The sequence below is a fragment of the Balaenoptera acutorostrata genome, chromosome 11, assembly GCF_949987535.1.
Source record: "Balaenoptera acutorostrata chromosome 11, mBalAcu1.1, whole genome shotgun sequence".
NCBI classification, from domain to species: Eukaryota; Metazoa; Chordata; class Mammalia; order Artiodactyla; family Balaenopteridae; genus Balaenoptera; species Balaenoptera acutorostrata.
Window position 1 is genome coordinate 43,227,658 of NC_080074.1, and position 27,340 is coordinate 43,254,997.

The 27,340-nt window shown below is 41.0% G+C and overlaps 1 protein-coding gene across 2 annotated transcripts in view; it reads left to right on the plus strand.

The window, feature by feature from the left end:
* The first annotated feature begins 2,332 nt into the window (after nucleotides 1–2,332).
* Nucleotides 2,333–27,340, plus strand: part of BBS10 (Bardet-Biedl syndrome 10) — a 95,666-nt gene continuing 70,658 nt past the window's right edge. The window contains exons 1-2 of one of the 2 annotated variants that reach the window (XM_057555850.1): nucleotides 2,333–2,574; nucleotides 15,686–15,784. In XM_057555850.1, the coding sequence (XP_057411833.1) occupies nucleotides 2,390–2,574; nucleotides 15,686–15,784 (284 nt within the window). In that variant the 5' untranslated portion in view covers nucleotides 2,333–2,389. Of the gene's footprint in view, nucleotides 2,575–3,006; nucleotides 7,014–15,685; nucleotides 15,785–27,340 lie in introns of those variants that run through there. The other variant, XM_007194993.2, reaches the window with a different exon arrangement.

A 27,340-nucleotide genomic window follows, 5' to 3' on the forward strand; every position in this document is an offset into this window, starting at 1 on the left:
CTGATCAAACGACTGAATATAACATATGGTGACTAGATTATTTAGTCTTAATTTTTTAATTAAAAATCATTTTGGGGGGGGAGTTGTGAAGGATGGTGAAGGGCTTGGAAGGGATTTAACAGCTAGAATCCTTAATGTATGCTTTACGTGATGCTTCATATTCATTCTTCTTGAATACTCATAACCTTCAGATAAGTGGAAGTTACATTTTATAGATGAAGATTCTGAGGCTCAGAGAAATTAAATGATTCTAAAAGCTACATAGTAAGAGTGACAGCGAGCCCAGGTTTGAATCCATGTCTGACTTCAATGTCCATTATCTTTCCACTGTACACTTAAATAGAACTCTGACTTTACTTCTAAATGTTTGTAATAATCCACTGCTCGAATCGAGTAGCCCTTTGTGATGGGTAAGAACAAAATAACCTTGGGAATTCCCTGGCGTCCAGTGGTTAGGACTCGGTGCTTTCACTGCTGGGGCCCGGGTTCAATCCCTGGTGGGGGAACTAAGATCCCACAAGCTGCCTGGTGCGGCCTAAAAAAAGAAAAAGAAACTTGCCCTTACACAAGCATATATACAAAACCCACGTGAAAAAGTTTTTCCCCCCGCAAATCACCTGTTAGTCCATACTGAGTCAACATCACATATGTTCCAAGAAATCATTCCTCTTTAGTTTTCCTCTTTTCCTCCATCATCCTCCCCTCCCATATTTGCACCCCTCAGGATCCAGTTCCTTCTGGTTAATAGTGAGTTGGTTCTGTCTTACTGGGGGGAAGGGGAGGGCTGACAGGCTTCTCCTGTCCTATGCATAGGAATAAGGGGTAGGGAAAACAGACCCTCACTGTTCAACCTCAATGAAACATCTGCAAGGTAAATAATTTTCTTACTAGTGTTGACCACACTCTAATAGGTGTCCTGTATTGTGTTATAACTCTTTTGCACCTTACAAAATATCCCTTTCTTGTGGAGATAGTGGGCCCCTACAGTGGTGACACGTCACAGTAATTTGTTGAGTATGTTGTACTTGTTGAGTGCTTAGTACCTATGAGGCACCATGCAAAAACAAACCAAAAAAACCGCTTTAGGGCTTCCTTGGTGGCGCAGTGGTTGAGAATCTGCCTGCCAATGCAGGGGACACGGGTTCGAGCCCTGGTCTGGGAAGATCCCACATGCCACGGAGCAACTAGGCCCGTGAGCCACAACTACTGAGCCTGCGTGTCTGGAGCCTGTGCTCCGCAATAAGAGAGGCCACAACAGTGAGAGGGCCGCGCACCGCGATGAAGAGTGGCCCCCGCTCGCCGCAACTAGAGAAAGCCCTCGCACAGAAACGAAGACCCAACACAGCAAAAATAAATAAATAAATAAATTTATAAAAAATTTTTAAGAAAGAATTACTATTCAAATTTTTTTTTAAACCGCTTTGTAAACATTCTCACCCTCCTTAAAACCTTGTGTTTTTTTTTTACATATCTATTATCGCCATTTTTTTTTAAGATGAGAAAAGCGGAGACAAAAGAACGTCACAGATAAGTACATGGCACAGCAAACCCAGGTCTAAATATTAAGCCTATGCTCTTAACCGTTTCATCCTTAAGAGAGAGGGTATGTGTGTGTCAATATACGAAACAGTTATGTTGTTTCTGCTTAACAGTATGTTTTTTTCTGCCGTCGGATTGTGTCCAATAATCTTGGGTCACTGTGTTTTTAAAGCATCCTATTGATTTACCAATGTGGCTAAGTGTTCACATCTATCACCTCTGCTAAAGAAAAATTAAACCTTGGTGGGTTTCATAGTGATACCTAAGCCCAGGAAATGTGGCAAAGCCCCCAGCAGAAAGCACGAAGCCGGCAGCTCGTGACCGTGGCCAGGGCCTCCTCATCTGTCCTACATCCCGAAAGAGAACCGCTGATGCAGAGTGTGGACAGGACATGCACGAGTCCAAGGCAGAGGTTTTTGTTACGGAACGGTGAACTTTTGACGGCGGTCGGGAACGAACCGAGCTCTAGCCGCGGTGCCCAGTCCCTCCGCTCTCGTGCCGAGTTCCTGGGAGATGGAGGGATCTGGTGGCAGCTGAAGCCTCCAAGAGAGAGGAATGAATTCACCTAGGAGGGGGAGAAGGGCTTGCGGTTTCCTGTCCGGAGACAGCTCCCGAGAAGCCCCGACCTCTTTCCCATCCCCGCGGGCTTTTGGACCGCTAGCTCCTACTGGCAGAACAGCGGGGCTCTCCCGCTGAGTGGGCGGGAAGGCGGACGCTCGCCCAACCAAGAAACAGAGCAGCACCGGCTTCCGGCCTCCTGTCCGCCTCTTCCGCTTCCGCCTGCGCCCCGCTCCTGCTCGTCCTGGGCTTCTACAGGCGGCGACCTGAAGCCGTCAGAAGCTAAAGGGCTATGGCCGCTGCGGGATCTGTGAGGGCGGCGTTGCAGGTGGCGGAAGTGCTAGAAACCGTCGTGAGCTGCTGCTTGGGGCCCGAAGGGCGGCAGGTTCTGTGTACCAAGCCCACTGGCGAGGTGCTGCTCAGCCGTGATGGAGGCCGCCTCCTGAAGGCGCTACACTTAGAGCATCCCATAGCCAGGTACTTGCGTGTCACGCTCCAGAGCGTTAGAGCATCCTATAACCAGGTACTCAGGTCCCGCACTCCAGCCCTCAGGCCATCTCCCTGAACTTCTTGTCCCTGAGGTTATGCTCCTGGAAGAACTGACCTTGGACGAGACCCGTGTACGCTCAGAGTTAGAGCGCTGCCCGCTGCCCGCTGCCCGAGGGAACATTCCCAGACATCGAATCATTAACAACTGCCGAGAGCATTTCTCACTCCTTTCCTTCCTGCTCGACCCAACCCCTAGAATCTTGAAGTAGAACAAAGTAACTTAAAAAAGGAAAAAACTAAAACTAGGGATATCACAGAGACGGTATTCTCGTTATATGCCTGTAGCTGTAAAAACATGGTTTCAACTTGATTTAGGCAGCCCTCTGAGAATCTGAGTTGCTTTATTTCTTTCTCGTACAGGATGATGGTGGCATGTGTTTCCAGTCATATAAGAAAAACAGGAGATGGTGCTAAAACATTTATTATCTTTCTTTGCCATTTACTCAGAGAACTTCGTGCAATCACAGACAAGGAAAAGGATTCTTTCTTTTCTGAAAATATTCAAACCCATGGAAGGCACTGGAAAAATTGTTGTCGGTGGAAATTTATTTCCCAAGCTCTTCTAACATTTCAGACACAAGTATTAGACTACGTTATGGACCATTACTTAAGTAGACACTTTTTGTCCATCTTTTCTTCATCCACCAAAGAGAGACCATTGTGTAGGAGCTCTTTAGAGATGCTCTTAAGAGCATACTTTTGTGGAAGAGTGGGAAGAAATAATCACAACTTTGTATCACAGTTGATGTGTGACTACTTTTTCAAGTGTACAGCTTGTGAAAGTGGGTTTGAAGAAGTACTTGAGTTAGTGGATGACTGTTTTGTCGAGTTGAAAGTTGGTGTCACCGGCCTTCCCGTTTCCGATTCCAGGATCATAGCTGGGCTTGTGCTTCCCAGAGACTTTTCTGTGTACTGTCCAGCAGACGGTGACATAAGAATAGTGATAGTAATAGAAACCATTCAGCCTCCTTTTTCAACTTTTGGATCAGAGTTTATTCTAAATTCAGAAGCACAGTTTCGGACATCTCAATTTTGGATTACAGAAAGGACAAAGGCAATAATGAAATATTTACAGAAGCAGAATGTAAAATTGCTCCTATCTACTGTGAAACAACCAGACTTAGTAATTTATTGTGCAGGACTGAATGGCATATCTGTGGTGGAGTGTTTATCATCTGAAGAACTTTCTCTTATCCAGAGAGTCATTGGTCTCGCTCCCTTAGTACTACCACAGGCCTCTTCTCAGTATGAACTCTCTAACACTGCTATGGTGAAATTTTGTAAGCCCTTTATTCTTAGATCCAAAAGGTATGTTCATCTTGGCTTGATTAGCACATGTTCGTTTACACCACACTGTATAGTTCTTTGTGGTCCAGTGCAGGGTCTTGTTGAACAACACCAGGATGCTTTACATGGAGCATTTAAAATGCTTCGGCAGTTATTTAAAGACCTTGATCTAAATTATGTGACACAAGCCAGTGACCAAAATTGTACTTCAAGTCCTCTTATTTATAAGAATAGTAGAGAAAGTAATGACTTACCAGAAATTGTTAATGGCTCAATACAAAGGCCATATCAGGACACAGTTGTAAAGAACAAGGATGAACTGGCAAAAACTCAAACATATTTAAAAGCATATTCAAATTTGGTAGTTCCAAGTGTAGAATTAGAAACAAATATATTGTGTTCAACACCAACAGTGACACTAACAGCTACATACCAGACAGATGCAACACTGAGATGTTTCTCTCCAAACAAAGCCAGGATAATGGATGACCATGAACCATTTATTGAGAGTAATTCTGCTAACTCAACAACAGAAAATACTAGAAGAGAAATTTCTTATGAAAATTTACAGGTCACAAAAAATGGTAGAAAGGGGAGCATATTACCAGTGAGAGATAAGTCACTAGAGATGTGTACTTCCCAGAGTTACTGTTTCTCATCTGTACCAGCTGGTTGTGTTTTGCCAGTGGGTGGTAATTTTGAGATCTTGTTGCATTACTATCTTCTCAACTATGCCAAAAAGTGCCGGCAATCAGAAGAAACCATGGTTAGTATGATAATAGCTAATGCACTTTTAGGTGTTCCCAAAATCTTGTATAAGTCTAAGAAAGGAAATTACAGCTTTCCACAAATATATATAAGAGCTCTCCATGCACTGCAAACCAATCAACCCATGATAAGCAACCAGACAGGTTTGGAATCAGTTGCTGCCAAATACCGGTTACTAACTTCAGTTCTTCAGTGTTTGACAAACATTTTAACCATTGACTTGGTAATCAATATTAAGAGACAGCCTCAGGAAATTTATGATCAAGATTCAGATGAAGAACTATAAAATTGGAAGCTTTTTATTAACCAAAGTTTTAATCCAACTCAAGCCATAAAGCAAGGCAGGCATGTGACCACTGATTTTCAAGTTAATTCAGTCTAGTTAGGAAAACAGCATAACTTAAAAAGTCTTTAGAAGTACACAAGGCCAGCACACACTCAGACACAAATATTAGAGACTACATCATGGCACAGTTCTGAGGAGGAATCCTGGGTGGGTGAAGCCAAGATCTGAGTAAGCGTATCGTTTTTCCCCCTCAGTATCCCTGTGTCTGCTGTGTGTTAGTCTGTGCGTTTGGGGGAAGGTATTTCCTTATAGCTCCTTTTTACTCTTCTGTATCTTTTTTCACTCTTCATCCCTTCTCCCTTGCTTTTCTGTATCTAGTTTAATAGAGTAATTTAATCTCAGATTTGGATGTCGTCTTCAAATGCCATCCTACTTTAATTGTTTATAATATAAAACATTTGCTTTATTTAAAATGATTTATTTTCCCTACTCGTAATTTCTATAGCAATGAGTAAAAGGCTCATTTTCTTTTTCTCAAACAGTGTGTGAGTAAAATTAGTTTTTACTTTTTTGTGGCCCCTTGTTTAGAGCCTGGGTAGATTTTTTTCCCCATTCATACACCAATGAGTATGTCACCATAAATAGGATTGTGCATTGTAAACTTATTTTCATTTCTTTAGTTGAAAGTTAATTCCAGAAAGGATATGAAATTCATACTATCATTTTCTCCTGTCCTCTAAGAGCTTGCAAAACTAATTCATGTATTTGCTGAGTTTTCTTGTATTTGGTGCATAGCCAGAGTTCAGTAGTAATGCAAGAGGGAGGGGATATGGGGATATACATATGCATATAGCTGATTCACTTTGTTATACAGCAGAAACTAACACAACACTGTAAAGCAGTTATACACCAATAAAGATGTTAAAAATAATAATAATAATAATAATTTGAGAATTACAGTTGGCTCTCCAATCCTTGGGTTCTCCATCTGTGGATTCAACCAACTGTGGATTGACTATATTCAGGAAAAAAAATTCCAGAAAGTTCCAAAAAGCAAAACTTTAATTTGCCAGGTGCACTGGCAACTATTTATATAGCATTTACATTGTATTAGGTATTATAAGTAATCTAGAGATGATTTAAAGTACACAAGACAATGTGCACAGGTTACATGCAAACACTGTGCCATTTTATATAAGGGACTTGAGCACCCACAGATTTTGGTATCCTCAGGAGGGGGGGAATGTTCTGGAACCAATCCCCCTTGGATCCCAAGAGACGACTGTATTTATTTCTAATATGAATTTTTTAATGTTTATATTTTATCTTAAAGGTTTATAAATGCAAATAATACTGTGCACCTAGCTGTGAATAAGGACAGTGTTTTCTACTTTTAGTAGTTCTCTGTAACACCCCAGGCAGTGCTATGTTCATACCAAGTATTCGGAAGTGCTTGTTGAATAAAACTGTTATCTTTAATCTGATCTAATTTTGTGTTTCCAGTTTACTAATTCAGCAGGTTCTTATTGAGTGCCTACTATGTGCCAGATGCTGAATATACCATGGTAAACAAATAGATATGGTTCCTACCTTCATGCACCTTTCCTCAAAGGTTAATGGGTAGTAGATAGTGACACCACTTGGATCGAGATTAAATTTAGGAAAACTGATGAAAATTTCATTACAGTTAAACTTGAAAAAGCGATGACTAACGTATTTAAGAACTATAATATCCCATCATGCAGATCTCATGATCTTTTATATTAAATATAATTTCATTTTTGTAAGGTTTATGCCATATATGATAACATTATTTTACTTCTGTGACTGTGGAGAGAATGTATTAGCTCTACTTCTTATACGGATTTCATAGATATATAAACGTACTGTAAAATTGTTGTATAATTTTTTCCATTCACTTTTTTAAATTGCCTGTCAGGTCACTTGATAGCTTTGCTTTATTTTGTTGTTGTTTTAAATACTTCATCATTGAAGGCATTCAAAGACTTTTCAATGTATGCCTGTGCCTTGCATATGGTAGGCATTTTAAAGAAGCAAAAAATGTAGAACAAATCTGCACAAAGCAATCGTTTTTCTTTTAATTAAAAAAATCCTCAAAAATGGTGATAAAGCTTTCATGGGTCATCCTTGTCATTTACAGAATAACACTAGGGAGTTTATATTACTGGGTTAGATAAAAGAGCACTTCAAAAATGTAATTACGTTATACTTAAACCCACTTACACAAAGGATTTGAGGTGACCTGCAACAAAAAATAGATGAAATTAAAGTAAAATCTAAATAAAAATTAAAGAATCAAGAGCAAAGAAAATGTAAAAATGATTAAAAGTCAAAACCATGTTCCTGTTTTTATTCTGCATAATGAATAACCTCAAAATTTACTTGATTGGAATCACTGTATTATTACCTCTCATGGTTCTGAGAGTTGCCTGGATTTAGCTGGACAACCTTCCCTGTATTCTGTTGGGTGAGGCAGTCATGCAGGTCAGCTGGAGTTCAAGGGGAGGGAACACAGGCCCCACCACTCAATGGAAAGTGTCAATGACACATTATAAGAAGAGCGTGTGGGATGAGATATATTGAGTCAGCTATCTTTGGAAAACAGTCTGCAACACCATGGGAGAGAAAAGAGGACAACTTCTCAGCTGAGGTTTTTATTATTGTTTTCTGAAGTTACATGTCAGTCCACCTCCCACAAACACATTTTCCCCAATAACTTTTATGAACTCCTTATTTTTTTCTCACTGGGCTAGCACAAGCCATTTTTATTCCCAAAACAATAGGCATTGAATAGTTGAATATCTCTGAACTGCTTTAACCAGGGAGCTCTTTAACCATGTTACACTGGAAATGTTAGGGTATGCATGTTTTAGACTAAAAGGGATGGGGAAGAGGAATGCAATTTGAGCCTGAGCTTTTTTTTTTTAATAAATTTACTTATTTATTTATTTTTGGCTGTGTTGGGTCTTCGTTGCTGTGCGCAGGCTTTCTCTAGTTGCGGCGAGCAGGGACTACTCTTTGTTGTGGTGTGTGGGCTTCTCATTGCAGTGGCTTCTCTTGTTGCAGAGCATGGGCTCTAGGCGCGTGGGCTTCAGTAGTTGTGACACACCGGCTCAGTAGTTGTGGCTCGTGGGCTCTAGAGTGCAGGCTCAGTAGTTGTGGCGCACGGGCTTAGTTGCTCTGCCTGTGGGATGCATGTGGGATCTTCCTGGACCAGGGCTCGAACCCGTGTCTCCTGCATTGGCAGGCTATTCTTAACCACTGTGCCATCAGGGAAGTCCTGAGCCTGAACTTTTATCAGAAATTACTCATCTCCTCCCAAAAGGAATAGAATATGTTTTTCTTATCATCACAGCACAGCAGAGAAAACAAAAACTACAGTTGGAGGGGGATATATATATATGTATATATATATATATATGTTATATGTATGTGTATATATATATATATATATATATATATATATATATATATATATATATACTTTGCAGTTTTGTAAACAGCAAGAGATTGGTAACAACCTAAACTCTAGATGGATCCGCAAACTAAATTGGATAGGGGCAGTGACTGGGGGGGAAACGTGCATAGGGAAGAGGTGAAAAGGTGATTTGTCAGTGTATACCTTATGGCATTTTGATTTTTGAACCATTTGAATACTACTTATTCAAATGAGATACAATTTTTAAAAATAGGTTTAGAGCAAACACATAGAATGCACCCCAAATAGTAATAATGTAATAAGGATCCTGGCCTAAGGAAACACAAGATCAGAATGGAAGAAAAATGATGTGAGATACACAGTGATGGATCAGTACTTTTACAATGGAAGAAAGGATACAGTCAAAAGAGGGAATATTCTCTTAACTGTAATTGGCTAGGGGTTTTCTCAACAACTCTGGAAACATTCTCCCTTAGCAGGCTACTATGAGCCAAGGAAGTGCCAGCAAGCAGTGTGGCATTCACTTCCTCATGGAATTTTCAGTCCTGGGTCTGGCTTCCTCTTATGCAGACTCACCATCAGATTTTGTCAGCACGTTGAGAATGGCTTTGTCTCAGGGTCTGAGTCAAACCAAACTTGTGAGAGTGATCAATTTATTTACAATAAGAACTGTCCCAGGAACTAGAATATTCCAAGTCCATCTGACCAGTCTTTCCTCTATGTATGGACCTGTATTATTACTTCCTGTGGGAAGTAATAATCAGGTGGTTGCTCAGTAAGCATGGAATCAGAACAAGAGAAATCAAATTAACTCCTCCCAGCCAGTTATGCTCCAGTTCCCCAGTGCTCGGTCCTGGCCGCCTTCTACACCTACACTTGCTTCCTGTGGGATTCTATCCAGGTATATAACTTGGGTGCCACTACATGCTGATGATTCCAAATTTTGTATTTCCAGCCAACCTCTTCTCTCAACTCCCAACTCATTTATCCAACTCCCAACCCAGTCTCCATGTGGATGCTTACCCTTAAACATGTCCAAAACAGGATCTCTATTTCCCATCCCCTAAACCTGGCCTTTCCCCTGCTGTCCCATCTTAGTTAATGGTATCACCAGTCTCCCACTCATTCAAAACAAAAACCTGAGAGGCATCTTGGCTCCAGTCTTTCCTTCACATCCCACAGCCAATCAGCAAATCCTACTGGCCCCACAAATAAAGTGGATTTCAAATCCACCCACTTCTCACAATTGCCTTTCCAGCCCAAGTCACTACATCTCTTACCTGCAGCAGCCTCCTAATGGTCCTCTTCGCCTCTCTCTCACCTTGTACTTTATCCTAGAGTGATTTCCCCCCAACTTCTTATTTCAAATGTTTTAACTCCACAAAAAAGTTGAAAAAAAAGCACAACAAACGCCCACAAATCCTTCATCTAGATTCATCAATTACCATTTTACCCTTTGTGCATGCGTGTATGTGCGCACGCACGCACACACACACACACACACAGACACACACACACACACATTACTGAACCATTTGAAAGCAAGTTGTATCCCTAAATACCTCAGTAAGTATTTACCATGAACAAGGACTTCCCCTACATGATTGAATGATTCTTTTAAAAATGCAAATCCTGTCATGTCATTCCTCTGCTCAAAGTCTTCCAAAGGTTTTTCCTTCACACAGAATGAAATCCAAATTTATCATGGTCTACAGGGCTGTACATTATCTGTTCCCCTGCTTATCCCTAAAATCTCATCTGATACTCTCCCTCTAGCTTTCTCCCCACCAGTTACACTATCAGTCAGGACAAGTTATGCCATACTGAGGTAACAAATAACTCCAGATCTCAAGAGCCTTGACACAGTACAAATTGATTTCTTGCTCACATTCATGCCTATTAAAGGTCAGGCTTCTCGGGCTTCTGATCCCACACTGTTTTCTTCCTCACTCCTAATTCAAGGCTGGTGGAGCAGTCACTGTCTTGAGCATTACCAAGCATCATGCCAGAGAGAGAGAAAAAAGAGATCTAGAGGGTCTTGCATTGGCTCTGTTCAGAACTGGCACGTGTCATTTCTGCTCATGACTCACTGTCCAGAATTCGTCACATGGTCCTACCCATCCACAGAAGAACCAGGTAGTGCAATTCTACCTTGTGCCTGGAATAAGAGAGAACCAGAACATTTGGCAAACAGCACTAATGAGTACCCAAATTGGCCTTCTTTCTGTCCCTTGAACGCACAAGTTCATTCCAGCCTCTGAGTTTTCCATTTGCTGTTCTGTCTGCATAAAAGTCTTCCCCTCTGATCTTCATATGGCTCACTTCCTCACTTTATTCAGGTATTTCTGCTTTAATGTCACCTCCTTAGAGATAACTTTTCTTGACCTTTCAATCTAAAATAATACCATATTCCTTCCCCATGACCTCCCTTGTTCTCTATCTTCCTACCTTGTTAAGCTCTTTTTGAATCACATATCTGATGTTATTAGTATGTGTCTTTATTTTTTGTATTGACTGCTTTCTCCACAAGAATGTAAAGTCCATGAGGACTTTGACTTTTTCACTTCCATATTTCCAGCACGTGGGATAGTGCCTGGCCAAGTAGGCACTCGGTGAATGAATGAATGAGTGAATGAATGAATAGGAATGAACCAATGGAAAGACTGACTAAGGCTCCCTTCTCCTGAGCTGTGATCACATAGATCCAACCAACATTTGCCTCAGTGACTCCATTTTTGTTTGTTTCCAACACCGCCTAAGTGCCAATGAACTCAGTTTTTTCTTAAAATACTAAATCACTGCAGAGTCCTACCAGCCTGGAAGCCATTCTGTTTCCTTCAGGTGACTTAGCATGTCCCTGTTCTAAACAGTCATTTGTTCATTTTAAAGAGTAGCTCTCAGTAGAAATTTCCTTCCCAAGTCTGTGCCGAAAGCCTCCCTGTAGCCTTATGTAGACATGCTGTATTATGGTTGAATCGCATTTATGCTTAGGTTAACGATATGGTAAATATGCATAGTTCTTGCAGTGTCTGTCATTTACAACAACTCCTTTGGATGTTTGTATTGATATTTAGCCCCAAGTAAAATCACCAGTCACCAATGCCAGATCTTATTATAAATAAGATCTGGGTGAAAACCTCCCTGATTATAGCAACCAAGGTTCTTGTGCCCAGATTAAACACACCTAGTTAGTAATTGGCTGTGCTCCTTGAACTACTCAGGGAGGTTTCCATTATCTGTCCCCCACTATGGGGAAATCCCTGCTATGGCAACAGAAATGTCCATCTTCTTTAAAAAAGGGACCCCATGGTATATTTAGCCTTAATACATATTTCAAAAGTACATTTGTGCAAAACTTCCTGGGGCTTCACTTGTGTTTCTGTCACAATTTACACATCATTTTGTACTTAATAAACTCCCATACTGAACTCTTCTAATTTGTACTGTATGTCTTAAAATTTACATTAACTCACAATATAATTAATCTTAATAATTAGTTAGGGTTTCGTATACAATCCCCCAGATGGTAATGCCTACAAGATTATTATCAAATGATAAACTTGGGCATAACTTGATAAGGAAGTTATCTAATGTGCTCTTTGAGAAGACTTTGTTGGTTATTTAGGGGGAAAAAAAGTCCATTTATATATTTCTCTTATTTGCAATATTTTACTTTAACCCTTTTGAGAAGTGAAAGAGGAGATCTCTTATATATGTATCAGAAGAAACGAAATTAACTATGTAGTGAAGACAAAATTGGGACAGTTTGAAGATTGTATTTCTGTTCTAAACTGAGGCACAGTGTAGTAGAAAGAACATGGTATTTGAAGTCAAGCAGACCAGTATTGCCATCCTGGCTCTACCAGTTACTATTTGTGTAACTTTGGACAAGTTGCTAAATACCTCTTCTACCTTAATGTCCTCATCTATGAAGTAGTAATAACAGAACCTACTTCATATAACTGTGGTGAAGATGAGTAAAGAGGTCTGATGAGAAGTGCCCCGCACAATGCCTGCCACATTATTAAGTAGGAGCTTAATAAATAAGCTTTATTTCTTCCTTTGGTTGCCATAAATTTTTTTAAAATATTTATTTATTTATTTATTTATTTGGCTGCACTGGGTCTTAGTTACGGCACGCAGGATCTTCGTTGACACGTGCAAGATCTTTAGTTGCGGTATGCAGGATCTTTTAATTGCAGCATGCGGAAATCTTTTATTTGCGGCATGCAGCCTCTTAGTTGCAGCAAGTGGGATCTAGTTCCCTGACCAGGGATCGAACCCAGGCCCCCTGCATTGGGAGCGCGGAGCCTTAACCACTGGACTACCAGGGACGTCCCACCCATAAATTTTAAGCTTTTCCCTCCATCCTCCAGTTCTTCAGTTATACTTGATAACCTGTTCCCTACATGGAAAAACAGCAGAAACCTTTGGGACTCATGCCAGCATGGACCACGGATATCACAGATATAGTAGAAATTCACTGTGGCAGATTGTATTTTCTCCCATATGTCCCTTGCCATATTCTCTAAGTATGACCTTGACACTCCTCTGATGGAATGGTGGAATCTAAGTCTCCTCTTCTTAAACCTGGATGAGACCTTGTGACTGCCCTGCCCAGGAGACTATAATGAGTGACACTGCGTATGACTTCTTAGATTATAAAAGGCAACCTCTTGGTTCTCTTGAAACTCTTGCTCTTAGAACCCAACCACCAATGCTGTAAGGAAGCTCAAGCAGCCTGAGAAGAGCCAAGGCCCTAATCCACAGCTTTAGTGAAGTTTCCAGCCAACAGCAAGCATCAACTTTCGTCATTTGAGTGAAACTTTTTTTTTATTTTAATATTTATTTATTTTGGCTGCTCCAGGTCTTAGTTGCAGCACATGGGATCTTCGTTACAGCATGCAGGATCTTTAGTTGTGGCATGTGGACTTCTTAGTTGTGGCATGCAGACTCCTTAGTTGCGGCATGCAGACTCTTAGTTGCGGCGTGCATGCAGAATCTAGTTCCCTGACCGGGGATCAAACCCAGGCCCCCTGCATTGGGAGCACGGAGTCTTAACCACTGGACCACCAGGGTAGTCCCCTGAGTGAGCCTTTGAAGTGGATCCTTCAGTACCCAGGGTTTGTTTACAGGTTTGCTTCATGTGAATTGTGCCTATTGCCAGCTGAATTAGATAACATACCACAGGAAGAAAATTTTCCTGTTATATTTTAAGAATTTGATCTTAACTTACAAGTAAGTATATTATCAACTGGAAAGCACTGATAGAGCTACACATGTTGTCAAAACTGACATTCTTCTGAATTGGTTTGGTAAATAGCTACTGTCTTCAGCCTCCCAAGTCTACTACCCTCTCCCCCGAATCCCATCCTACCACCCTGGTCTCCTAATCCCTATCCTAGGCGCCCTTGGGTTCAGGTTAATATCTGGTTCAGCAGGGGAGTTTGGTGGGATCTTGCCCCAGTTCTATGGTGTCCACTTTAATTGGTGAAGTATTAACCATGCCACAGAGGTTGAAGTATTTTGAATATCACTCCTTAATGCAATAATATATATTAATGTGATCACACCATACATACTATTTTTTCATTGGAGTATAGTTGATTTACAATGTTATGTTAATTTCTGCTGTACAGCCAAGTGATTCAGTTATACATATATATACATTCTTTTTTTATATTCTTTTCCATTATGGTTTATCACAGGATATTGAATATAGTTCCCTGTGCTATACAGTACGACCTTGTTGTTTATCCATTCTATTTATAATAGTCTGCTAACCCCGAACTCCCACTCTGTCCCTCCCCCACCTGCCTCCCCCTTGGCAACCATGGGTCTGGTCTTTATGTCTGTGAGTCTGTTTCTATTTTATAGATAAGTTCATTTGTGTCATATTTTAGATTCCACATATAAGTGATATCATATGGTGTTTGTCTTTCTCTTTCTGACTGACTTCACTCAGTATGATAATCTCTAGTTGCATTCCATATTTCTGCAAGTAGAATTATTTCATTCTTTTTTATGGCTGCATAGTATTCCATTATATACATGTACCACATCTTCTTTATCCATTCATCTGTTGATGGACATTTGGGTTGTTTCCATGTCTTGGCTATTGTAAATTGTGCTGCTATGAACACAGGGGTGTATATCTTTTTGAATTATAGTTTTGTCTGGATATATGCTGAGGTGTGGGATTGCTGGATCATATGGCAGCTCTATTTTTAGTTTTCTGAGGACCCTCCGTACTGTTTTCCATAGTGGCTGTACCAACTTACATTCCCACCAACAGTGTAGGAGGGTTCCCTTTTCTCCACACACCCTCTAGCATTTCTTATTTGTAGACTTTTTAATGATGGCCATTCTGACCAATGTGAGGCAGTAGTTTTGATTTTCATTTCTCTAATAATTAGCCATGTTGGGCATCTTTTCATGTGCTTGTTGACCATCTGCGTACATACTATATTTAGTGATTAGTTTTCTTTTCCTGTTTTGCTTATCTCCCTACTCTCTTCCCCACTTCTTTCACATTGTCCCCCAGATGCTTCCCCCCAAACCAGGTAATCCTCATAATCTATGAGGTGACTCATAATCCTATGAGTCACCTACCAGGTATCCTTCCATATTTTTCATTATGCTGCTTATAAAATCAAATAAAAATATATTCCTATTCATATCTGTACATTTGGATTGTTTTTGACCTTGGTTGAGATTTCTCTTGGCTTCTTGTCTCACTCACTACCCCTCCAGGGAGGCAAAGGGACTTACCTGATTGGTGAGTTTGGGTGGAGGAACTGCGTGTGCCTGGCTCAGCACTCCCTTTCTTTCTCTTGGTTAAGAGAAATGAAGCAGGGTCAGCATCTCCCCACAGGCCTGGGACAGGAATCAGCACTGTTAGGAGCCATGCCTGTGTCCATCTGTCTGATTCAAAGGTGGAGCATTCACCTGCCTGTTCCATTTAGCACTCTAGGCCCTAGGGTCCAGTATAGGCGTCCTAGGGAGTTACTGTGGTGTTTCTGTCTCCTTCAGCCCGACTCCCATGTATGCCTCCCAATGGGAGGGGAGTTATTTATTGGGTCTCCTAGAACTTGTTCCCTACCACAGACATTGCCAGCTTTATATTGCCAGTGTCAGGTAAAGTAGCAACAAAGACCAATTGAAACTGCCTGGTATCCTTATCGTTACCACCAGTGTGCCAGTGCTTGCATGCTCACATGGCTGAACTCTCTCCCCAGGATCCACTCATCCCATGAACAAAGAAGCAGGCCCACAAAGAGAAATGGAAAGGCCAATGGCTCCACATCACAAACAGCTAAACTGTCCTTGGAAAGAAGGTATGTGAGCTGGACAGGAGACTGAGATTTTAGTAATCAGCTCTAAAAGCAGTCACTGGAATGGGTTCATTTATCCAGAGAGACCCAAGTGCTCTTACTTGACATTATTAGATTTTTTTCTACTTCCGGGGTAAACTGAGACTCTAAAAAAGCAAAGTTATTTGGAGAACCAAAGTGTTGCATGTTCTTTGCCACTGAATAGAGATTCTTGCATTAAACCTACTCCACAGACGTGAAGTTGGAATCATAGACAAGGGATGGAGAGAGAGCTCTCCAGTTAGAGCTTGCCAAGGCCCAGCAATATTCCTGCTTTTGGGCGCCAGGAGACTCCCCTACTTAAATTAGCTCAAGGAGTCTAATATTCCTGAGGAGGGCACTAATGATAATGCTTAGTGGAGTGACTAGATGAAAGGACTGTTTTATTAATTTGATTAGGAAAATGGAAGGAACAGAAGGAGAAAGGGAATTGAGTCATTCCAGGGTGATGGGATGAAGATATTAGGTCTTATCAGCATAGACTGGAAGACTTCTGGGCACCAGGCATGTAAATAGCTTACAATAGCTAATTAAGGTTGTGTTTTTAAGATTGGCACATTTTGTGTCCTGTTGAAGAAATCTTTGCCTACTTCAAGATTTTGGCCTTTGGAAGAGTAACTAAGAAATCTCAGAGAAATAATGCGTTTCAGTAATTCCTTCATAAATATTAAATATAGATATTTGAATATATACATATATTAAAGATGGATAATACATAATATTGAACCCAAAAATATATTGAATATATTTTAAAATTGAGCAATCTAGTATAGTCCATTCACACTCTGAAAACTCTTTTATAATACCATAATAATGAGCTAAAGAAAAAAGTTACTTTTTTATCTCTAGTTACTTTTGTATCTCTTTTCTGCTTTATAACAAACTTGCTTCAATCTACTCTTCCAACAATGTCTTCACAGAAATTCTTTAAATAGTACAGTACACTTCTTCATTAGAATTGCCTTTTTACCCAGCATTCTCTCAGAAATTCTTCCAGTCAGCAGCTTCTTTGGAAATCCAAAAAGCAACCTCCTGAAACTGTAACATGAACCAATCTGCAAAGATTTTATAATAGCACAATCAAACGATTTTGCATTTGCCACACTAAGCATCTTTAGGAGGCAGCATGGTGTGGTACAGAGATCAGGGGCTTTAGAGCCCCACCACCTGTGTTTGGATCCTGGATCTGCCACTTACTAGTTACATCACCTTGAACAAATTACTTAAACTTGCTGTACTTTACTTCCCTCTTTGGTTCTTTCAGTTATCTATTGTTGTGTGACAACAATATTATCCTCATACTTAGTAACTTGAAACAGCAAACATTTATTCTCTCATATAGTTTCTGTGGGTCAGGAATCTGGGAATAGGTTAGCTGGGTGGCTCTGGCTCAGGGTCTTTCATAAGGTTGTAGTGAAGATGTTGGCCAGGGCTGCAGTCATCTGAAGACTCACTGACTGGGGCTGAAGGATCCACTTCACTCACTGACGTGGGTGTTGGCAGGAGGCCTCAGTTCCTCACTGTGTGGGCCTCTCCATAGGGCTGCTGATGTGTCTGAATGACATGGCAGCTGGCTTCCCCCAGAGGGAGTGACTCCAGAGAGAGCATGGAGAAAGTGCAATGCCTTTTGACACTGTCACTTCTGCTGTATTCTATTCATTAGAAGTGAGTCACTGAGTCAGCTTATGTTTAGTGGGAGGGGAATTAGGCTCCACCCTTTGGAGGGAGGAAAGTCAAAGAATTTTTGATTTAAGGTCATCACATCAGTAAAAAGAAATAATAATATTGATCTTATTGTACCTTTGAAAGAATCAAAAGTGAACATCTAGAACAGTGCTGGCTTCAAAGTGTATACTCATTTACTTAGTCTTTATTGAGTATTTACTAATGTGCTGTATGCTCAGCATACGGTCATGAGCAAAACCCAGTCCCTGCCCTCATGAACTCACAGTTCAATGGGAAGATAGACATTAATCAAATAATACATAAACAAATGTAAAATCACTGCTTCACATGTGCACGATGCAATGCAGAGGAATTGAAACTAGATAGGAAAGACTTCTCTGAAGAAATGATGTTGAAGCTGAGATCTCAAGGATGAGTAGGAGTTGACTAGGTGCAGAAGAAAGAGAAGAGGGTTCTAGGTAAAAGGAGCGACGGGGTAAGATGAGTGGGTGTAAGCATGGAGAGGACGAGGCACTGGATGAGGCGGTGTGGCTGGGGCAGGGGAAGGGCTGTGTGCCAAGACGGGGGAGGTGACAGGGAGCCAGCCTCTACTCTGCTTGTCTGTGTCTGACAAAAGAGGGGAAGATAAGCGTTTTATATATTTTTATGAGATCGGTGAGTGCCAGGGAGTAGAGCTAGGTGTAGGAGTTGAGTACAAAGGGGCATGAAGGAACTTTTGGGGATGATGGGCTGCTCTGTATCTTGATTGTGGTGCTGGTTGGAACTTATACAGCTGTAGACTAAAGAGGGTAAATTTTACTATATGTAAATTATACCTCAGTATCCCTGAGTTTTTTAAAATGTACTTTTTATGCAAGCACTGTTATGAAGGGATACCGTAACATCGTGAAATTTCCTATAATATGGGTTTTGGATTTCTTCCAAACAGTATTAATTCCTGCAGTATGAACAGAAGACTGCCACAATGAAGTTTAACCTACCTAGTGGTGCTGTAGCTAAAACCCCACAGTCAGTGAGAGTGAGGGGTGTGTGTGTTTTGGTGGAGGGGGACTGAACACATATCAAAGTAAACTAAATGTAGTACACTTTTTGGCATTAAAAGTAACATGTTTTCACAGCTGTGTAAAGCATGAAGAGAAGAAAAATTTCAGAGGTAATAAATCAAGTTACTTTAATGTAAATGCTGACGTTTTTGTTTGCTCTGTTTTTATTTTGAAAAATGTTGCCATATGAATACAGTTCTAAGATCAGCAATGATGTTTAACAATGGAATTTAAGAGACTATTATTTTGTCACAAAGCTAATAACAGATAGGAAGCAAAGCAAGTTTTCCTGGCTCAGAAGCTGATCTAGTGCCTATAATATTATCCTTATGCAAGACACTGAGGCCATTAAGCTTTTGTGAATTTTAAGATTCAAGAGTCTTGACACACAGAACAACACTGTGTTCATTGCAGCACTGGACTTCACTTTCAACAGCTGAGCTCTTGAGATTTCCAGTGTAAAATATTGTTAATGATAATGAAATGGGTAGAATTCCATTGTATAAATATACCCCAATTGATTTATTCATTGCAAAGCAACGGGAAGGAACAGCCTACCACATGCACACAACACTATGGATGAATCACAGACAAAAGAAGCCAGCTACCAAAGTGCATCCAGTATGATTCCATTTATATAAAGTACAAAACCTGGCAAAAGCAGTCAAGGCTGTTACAAGTCAGTACAGCAGTCCCCTTGCAGAGGAGTTGGGGGAACAACTGAAAGAGAGCATGCTGTAGATTTCTTGGGAAGGATGATGTTCTTTTTTTTTCTTTCTTTTTTTGAAGTGTAGTTGATTACAATGCTGTGTTAATTTCTGCTCTACAGCAAAGTGATTCAGTTATACATACATATATATATATATATATATATATATATATATATATATATATACACACACATTCTTTTTTTAATATTCTTTTCCATTATGGTTTATCATAGGATACTGAATATAGTTCTCTGTGCTCTACAGTGTAACCTTGTGTATCCATTCCATATATAAAAGCTCACATCTGCTGACCCCAACCGCCCACTCCATCCCTCCCCTAACCTCCCCACCCTTGGCAACCACCAGTCTGTTCTCTGTGTCTGTGATTCTGTTTCTATTTCATAGATAGGTTCATTTGTGTCATATTTTAGATTCCACATATAAGTGATATCGTATGGTATTTGTCTTTCTCTTTCTGACTTCACTCAGTATGATAATCTCTAGTTGCATCCATGTTTCTGCAAGTAGAATTATTTCATTCTTTTTTTATGGCTGAGTAGTATTCCACTGTATATACGTACCACATCTTTTGTATCCATTCATCTCTTGATGGACATTTAGGTTGTTTCCATGTTTTTGCTCTTGTAAATAGTGCTGCTATGAACATAGCGGTGCATGTATCTTTTTGAATTATAGTTTTGTCCAGATATATGCTGAGGTGTGGGATTGCTGGACCATATGGCAACTCTATTTTTAATATTCTGAAGAACCTCCTCCATACTGTTTTCCACCGTGGCTGCACCAACTTACATTCCCACCAACAGTGTAGGAGGGTTTGCTTTTCTCCACACCCTCTCCAGCATTTATTTGTAGACTTTTAAATGATAGCCATTCTGACTGGTGTGAAGTGGTACCTCATTGTAGTTTTGATTTGCATTTCTCTAATAATTAGGGATGTTGAGCATCTTTTCATGTGTCTGTTGGCCATCTGTATGCCTTCTGTGGAGAAATGTCTGTTTTAGGTCTTCTGCCCATTTCTTGATTGGGTTGTTTTTTTGTTGTTGTTGAGTTGTATGAGCTGTTTGTATATTTTGGAAATTAAGCCCTTGTCGGTCGCATTGTTTGCAAATATTTTCTCCCATTCTGTAGGTTGTCTTTTTGTTTTGTTTATGATTTCCTTTGCTGTGCAAAAGCTTGTAAGTTTGATTAGGTCCCATCTGTTTATTTTCATTTTTATTTCTATTGCCTTGGGAGACCTAAGAAAACTTTGGTACAATTTATATCAGAGAATGTTTTGCCTCTTCTCTTCTGGGAGATTTATGGTGTTCTGCCTTATGTTTAAGTCTTTAAGCCATTTTGAGTTTATTTTTGTGTATGCTGAGAGGGTATGTTCTAACTTCATTGATTCACATGCAGCTGTCCAACTTTCCCAACACCACTTGCTGAAGAGACTGTCTTTTTGGGATGGATAATGTTCTATTTCTTGATCTGGGAGCTGGTTACACAGGGTGTTCAGTGTGATAGTCACTGAGCTGTACATTTATGATATGTGCGTTTTTATACATTATGTTTTACTTCAATAAGAAAGGTTTTTAAATTAAAAAAATATATGGAACAACTATAGGAGATGTGTGCCCTAACACAGAAAATTAGAACATTAGACCACACTCACCATGATAATAGATTGTTGTAATAGAAGGCTGCTACACATGTGACCATGGAACCGTCCTCCTGTCTGAGAAAACCCCCCTCGTTGAGCAGGTGGCTTCAGGAGGCGATGCTTAGGTAGAGGTTAAGAAGCAAAGCAACACCAGATCAAGCCTAGGAATCAGTGAGGTGACGCTCATAGCCCAGTCACCCTCACGTTCTCTTTACAAGGTTTGGGATTTTACATAATAAATCCAGTTAAAACTTTTAAAATGACCCAGACATTAATGTGTGAAAATATTTGCGCACAGCATTTCTGTAGGACTTGGAAGTTGGAAAATCTGTTTTCTGGTATTTCTCATGATTTCACTATTCATAAGCAAATTTATCAAACAACTTTATTCAAGTCCCTTTTCCAGAAGTTGTGAGGGATAGAATGATATATGAGACACAGTCCTTGACCTCAATATGCTATTGATTTAATATGGAGATAGCCCAACCATGAAAAGATTAACCAAAAATACACAGGCGTATACTGTAAGGGTTGAATTGGGGGGAGCATTAACCAAAGGCAGCTATTGGCATGTGAGGTAAATTTACTGTGTTCAGTGAAGGACAGAGAAAGCTTATCAAAGGAGACAGAACTTGAGTTGGAATTTGAAGGAAGGAATTTAAAGGAATAAAGAAGACCTGGAAATGTGGGGAGAAATTTCAGGAGAGAGGTTAACAGTGTAAACAAAGATTCCAAGGAATCAGTACACAAAGGGGATTTAATTGGGATTGTCTTGTGGCTCAGTCTCTGAGAAGACATTCAAAGAAAAAATCCAGTGTTAAAAGTCATTCAAATTTTTACTGGAACCTTTTAAAGACTGTCCACAGAGATTCATCCAATTGGTAATCCTTAGCATCACTTCTTAAAATATCCCTTTCTACATTCCTTGAGGTCTAAAACCTCTCACATATTGCAGCTGTAACTAGACTAGGGGTTGGCAAACTTTTTCTATAAAAGGCCAGATAGTCTTTGTCACAACGACTCAACTCTGCAGTTGTTGCACAAAAGCAGCCATAGACAATGTGTAAATGATGGATGTGGCTGTGTTCTAATAAAATTTTATTATAATAACAGGTGGCAGGCTGGATTTGGCCCACAGGTCATACCTCGCTTACCCCTGAACAAGACATCCAATCCCCCACAAAGATGATTTCTCCTCACCTGTGTCCTTTTCATTTTTCTCCCTCCCTCTATCCTTTTGCTTCTTCTCTCTACAATTAAATTTTATTCCTTATGACACCAATTCCTGTTCCTGTGATGAGTATCCCAGAACAATGGGTAGAGAAAACAGGAATCTCAGACATCCTGGGGAACTATGGACGGTTTCTAACCAGTGAGAGTGAGTCAATCCAAGTGATATTTTGAGAAAATTAATCTGGCAGCGCTGTGTAGGATGGATTGTCGTGGGTATAACAGAAAGCATAGAGACCAATTAGGAGGTTATTGCAAAGAATGTGTGCAGTAGATGTGGAGTCTAAACTAGAACGTCAGCTAGGAATGGGAAAAAAATGGATGGGTGCGGGACAAAGTGCGATTCAAAGATTAACTGGAATTGGGACTTCCCTGGCCGTCCAGTGATTAAGACTCTGTGCTTCCACTGCAGGGGGCACGGGTTTGATCCCTGGTCGGGGAACTAAGATCCCACATGCCACACAGCACAGCCAAAAAAAAAAAAAAAAAAAAACTAACTGAAATTGACAACAGAGTAGATGCAGAAGAATGCAGAGGAAGGAGTCAAAGATACGTAAACAATTACTAAGATACAGAGGCTGAGTAAGTAGGAAAATATTTGCATCATTTTTGTCTACTTTTTAAATTTTCCTTCTCCTTGTCCCATAAATGTCAGTGTTCTTCAGGTTTCTTTCCTTTCCTTCTGTTCTCATCCCTTCACCTCCTACCTCATACAGTTTTCCTGGGTGGCATGATTCAAATTTATAGCTTTGACCAAGACTTCTCAGCTAATGATTTCCAAATCTGTTATCTGTAGCGCAAGTGTCTTTGGTGCGATGCAGACCCCCAACTGATGTTTCCAGGAAGACTCACAGACCCTCAGCTCGGGCTCCGGTTGAAGTTGGTTTTACCCTACTTTCAAGCCAGTAAATTAGCCTATTACTGTTTCATGGATGCAGGCAAAAGAAGTAAGGCTCTTGGTTCAGAGACAGAAGTTCTTATTCCTCACAGCACAGCAAGCAGCATAAGCATCAGCATGTTGACGTCAGTTGCTCTTGGCACCCCAAGTGCACCCCAAGTCCCACAGGGTGAAACGGAGGGCCAGATGGAGGCTTGCACACGCAGCGGATTGCGCTACAGGAAGGGGACACTGAGCTTGAGGAACCTGCTGTTTTATTGCAGGCGGTGAGCAAGCCTGCTCCTTGTCCTGGAAAGAGTCCCTCAAGGTTACTCAGGGCAAAAACAAGCCTGAAAAATGGCTCAGGTAAAGAGCAGTCAGGGCCTTGCATTCTTAGCATACGCTGCAAAACGTGTAGGAGTGGAAGAGACCCCATTGAAGATTGTTCTAGCAGTCTGAATGTCCAAAACTGAATTCACCAACTTCCTTAAGACCTGCTTTTCTGTTTCCAGTCTAGGTGAAGGATACCATCTTCTACCCCAGTCACCCAAAGCAAAACCTGACAGCTATCTCAGGCTTTACCCTATTATTTGCTCCCCTCATCCGAATTAACCACTGAACCAGTGTCCTGTAGCTGCTGTAACAAATTACCATAAACTGGGTGGCTTAGAACAACAGAAATGTGTCCTCTCACAGCTTTGGAGATCAGAAAGAAGTCTGAAATCCAGGTATTGGCAGGGCTGTGCTCCCTCTGAAAACTCTAGGGGAGAATCTGTCCTTTGCCTCTTCCGGCTGCTGGTGGCTCCAGGAGTTCCCTGGTTTGTGGCCCCATTACTCCAGTCTCTGCCTCCAGGCTCACATTGCCGCCGCCTCCTCTTCTATCTGCCAGATATCCGTCTGCCTCACTCAGAGGGCACTTGTCAATGGATGTAGAACCCATCTGGGTAACCCAGGATAAATGCCTCCTTGCAAAATCCTTAACTTAATTACAGTGTTTGCCATGATAAGATAATACTCACAGGTTCCGGGGATTAGAATGTGGACATATCTTTCTGGCTCAGTCCCTACAGTCACCATGTTCTCGAAAGGTTCTAGCTTAGTCATTTTTACATAATAATACAAGTTGGATTTAGGAGTTATTTGCTTAGAAGTAATGGCTGAGCCATGAACATGCAGCTAGTGAATAGTTATTCCAGGTTCAAAGCCAGGCTGTATGACTCCGAAGTCCATGCTTTTAATCAGTAACAGGCGCTGTCACCTTCTTGCCCTTTTTAAATGTTAATTTTGTCAAGTTACAGAAGTCAACAGCTATGAAAGGAAGCATGGGCTCAAGTCGTACCAATATCCCCTCCGTCCTTGGGTTGGCAAGGGTTCTATGGACATAAGAAGCCTTTTGCACCACCACCGGCCCCCAAAGATTCCCCTACTGAAAAATCAATGTGGCACATGGATGCCCTGCAACTGAGTAACCAGGAAGCCGAGTTCCCTTTCTTGCCAGTTCCCTTTGATTTGCACTTCAGTGCTCAGAGTTTCAGTCTGCGAAGTAGAAATGACCCTGACAGTCATCTGCCTACCCGATGAGTTCTCTGATCGGGGTTGGTGCAATTTAGTGAGAATCAGCCCTGATGAGGGGCATTCATAATCAGCTTCTCATTTTGCAGAGACTTTCTGCCCTACAGGCCGAATGAGAACATGGGAGCAAAAATCCTTAAGACTTATGAAGCACTTTATATTTCATAAGCACTTCGCTAAAATTAATTATCCAGTTAATCTCCAAGGATGATAACCAAATGATTTCTTTTAAAAATTATCGTTACTTATTAACAGATTAGAAAGCTGGAAGCTGATGGAGATATTTTGCCTAAGTTTCCACAGGGGAAATTGGAGTCACTGAGGGACCAAATTCCAGTCCCTTCAAGGTCTTTCAATAAAGCAACAGAATCCAAATGTACGGAGGTGGGACACTGGAATCTGCCCCGTCCCACTGTATGGAAATCACGAAGTCACTAAATCCCTGGAGGCTTCTATTTCTGTGTCAACCACAACACTAGAATTCTGCCCTTGCTTCTCGTGCTGAACTGAGAAAATGTTGACGTCTTCATGGAAATTAAAACATTTTATTCTGGGAATGTTGATTGACTTGCATATTAAGCGAATTTAAAATAAATTTTAATTAAACAAGAATGCTTTTAAGTCAGGGATCCCTTAACTATGATTTATTATGTAACTGGCTTTGCTGGGGTTATGTTGTGGTTGTGAACAAAGGATCTGGAGCCAGATGGCAGGATTTGAGTCTCACTCACTACCTGGGTGACTCTGGGCAAGTTACATGCCTCAGCTTCCTTTTCCATAATATGGCATCACGATGGTGTCATTTTGAGGACTGAATGAGTCAATACAGGTAAAAGCTCTCAGCCAGGTTCCAGTTACGTGGTAGGTGCCCAGTTAATGATTATATCTGCACAGCTCATTAAGGACTTGAGAATTTTATCACAACAAAGAGAGGACATGAGTGTGTCCCCTATGTTTCTCTGTCTCCACAGCCTTTGACCAGATGAGCACTGACCAACTGTCCAACAGACTTACAACCCCTCACATCCCTCTTCCCCTTCTCCCACTCCTCTATGTCTGTCTTTCCCCATCTCTCTGTTACTTTATCTCCCTGTCTTCTCTCTGCCTCCCCTTTTCTTTTCATCCCCCTCTTCCTGCATCTTCACCATCCAGGGCAATGAAGGATCCCACAATTGGCTGGGTCTGCTTGTGGGAACTATTTTATTCTCATGAAGTATCAGAGAAAAACAACCTGCCCTGTGAAGGTCTCTGAATCCACTCTCCTCACTGAACAGACTGTGTTTGTACCTCTGCCCCACTTTTTATATCTGCCTCTCTCTGACTCTCTTCTTGTCTTGGTCTGCATGTCTTTGTTTCTCTCTGTATCTGTCGTCTCTTGCCGTGTGTGTGTGTGTGTGTGTGTGTGTGTGTGTGTGTGTCTCCGTCAGTTGTGTGGGTCCCCTTAGCTGTGAGAGGTGAGCTCCCTGGGCCCTCTGAAGACCTGCTGGTGGGGAAGAAGAGGGGAAAAGATCTCATGCCTCCTCCTGCACTGGGACATGATTGAGAGAACTGTTTCCTCCAACGAGAGTAACCATCAGTATGACCTGGCAGGCGGTTCTGGAGCTCCAGGGAGTCGGGTCGCTCTAGATAGCCCCTGAAGTAGCAAGACTTTAAACAGTGTATCTCCCAACAGATGTCTAAGTAGAGCAGAGATGATGATTCTAATCAAGACAACTTACATGAAAGTTAACTGGGCACATATTTAATGATGCACATAATTATGATTGTGCTGCATGATAATTCGCATAAATGGTAAGGGGCTCATGTAAATGACTGTAATTAGCATTACTTTTTCCCAGCTAAGCCAAATTTTATTTCCCCTTTCTACATTGCTAATTCGCCAGCATCTCTAATCAGTGTCAATGTTGATAATTTCTTGATGTCACATACTGTTTACTCATCACATCCCATGAACATACTTAGATCCAGACACACAGATGCACATGGAAACACACACACACACGCGCGCACACAGAAACAAAGAGCGAGCCTGGACCCAACTCTCTAAAATGAGGATTCCCTTATCCCTAGTTCACTTACCCTCCTCTGCAGGGCAGAGGTTCGCTCTGTTCCACCCATGAATCCCCACCCCATGCCCCTCCTTCTGGGATCCTTGCGATCTCTTTGGAGAGGCTTGACCACTGGCTGAGGTGACCTGTGAGTTCCCTTCTAATCCTAAAATTCTATTTTAAAAATAGTAATGGGGGGGGGCATTTAAAACATATGAGTAGGTTTTGGTACCTTCATAATATCACCATCATCTTCATCACAAAAAATTATTGAACATATTACGGATACAATGATGTGCTCTTCATATGCACACTCCGTTTAAATTTTGAAGTAGATATTCTTCATTTCCTAAATGAGAAAACTGGGGCTTATTGAGGTTAAGTATTCGCCCAAGGTCATGGAGCAAGTCAGTGGGAAGTCAGGGTTCAAATTCTGGGGATTTTGACTTTAAAGCTCATGGTGTGTAACCAACTTGTTCTTCTAGCAAAATATAGATGATAAGGACAGATATTTCCTTCCCCTAAATCTTTATTTTTTTCATCAGTAACTTTGTTCATAGGGCAGATCTGTCTTATTTTTATAGGAAAAAAGGAGCTCTGAAGAACTGAAAAGTTCCCTCTGTGGCCCTCAATGTCCTTGTCAACTGTAGCTTGTACCCCTGCTTGCACATGACTTCAGCCCCTCACTGTTCTC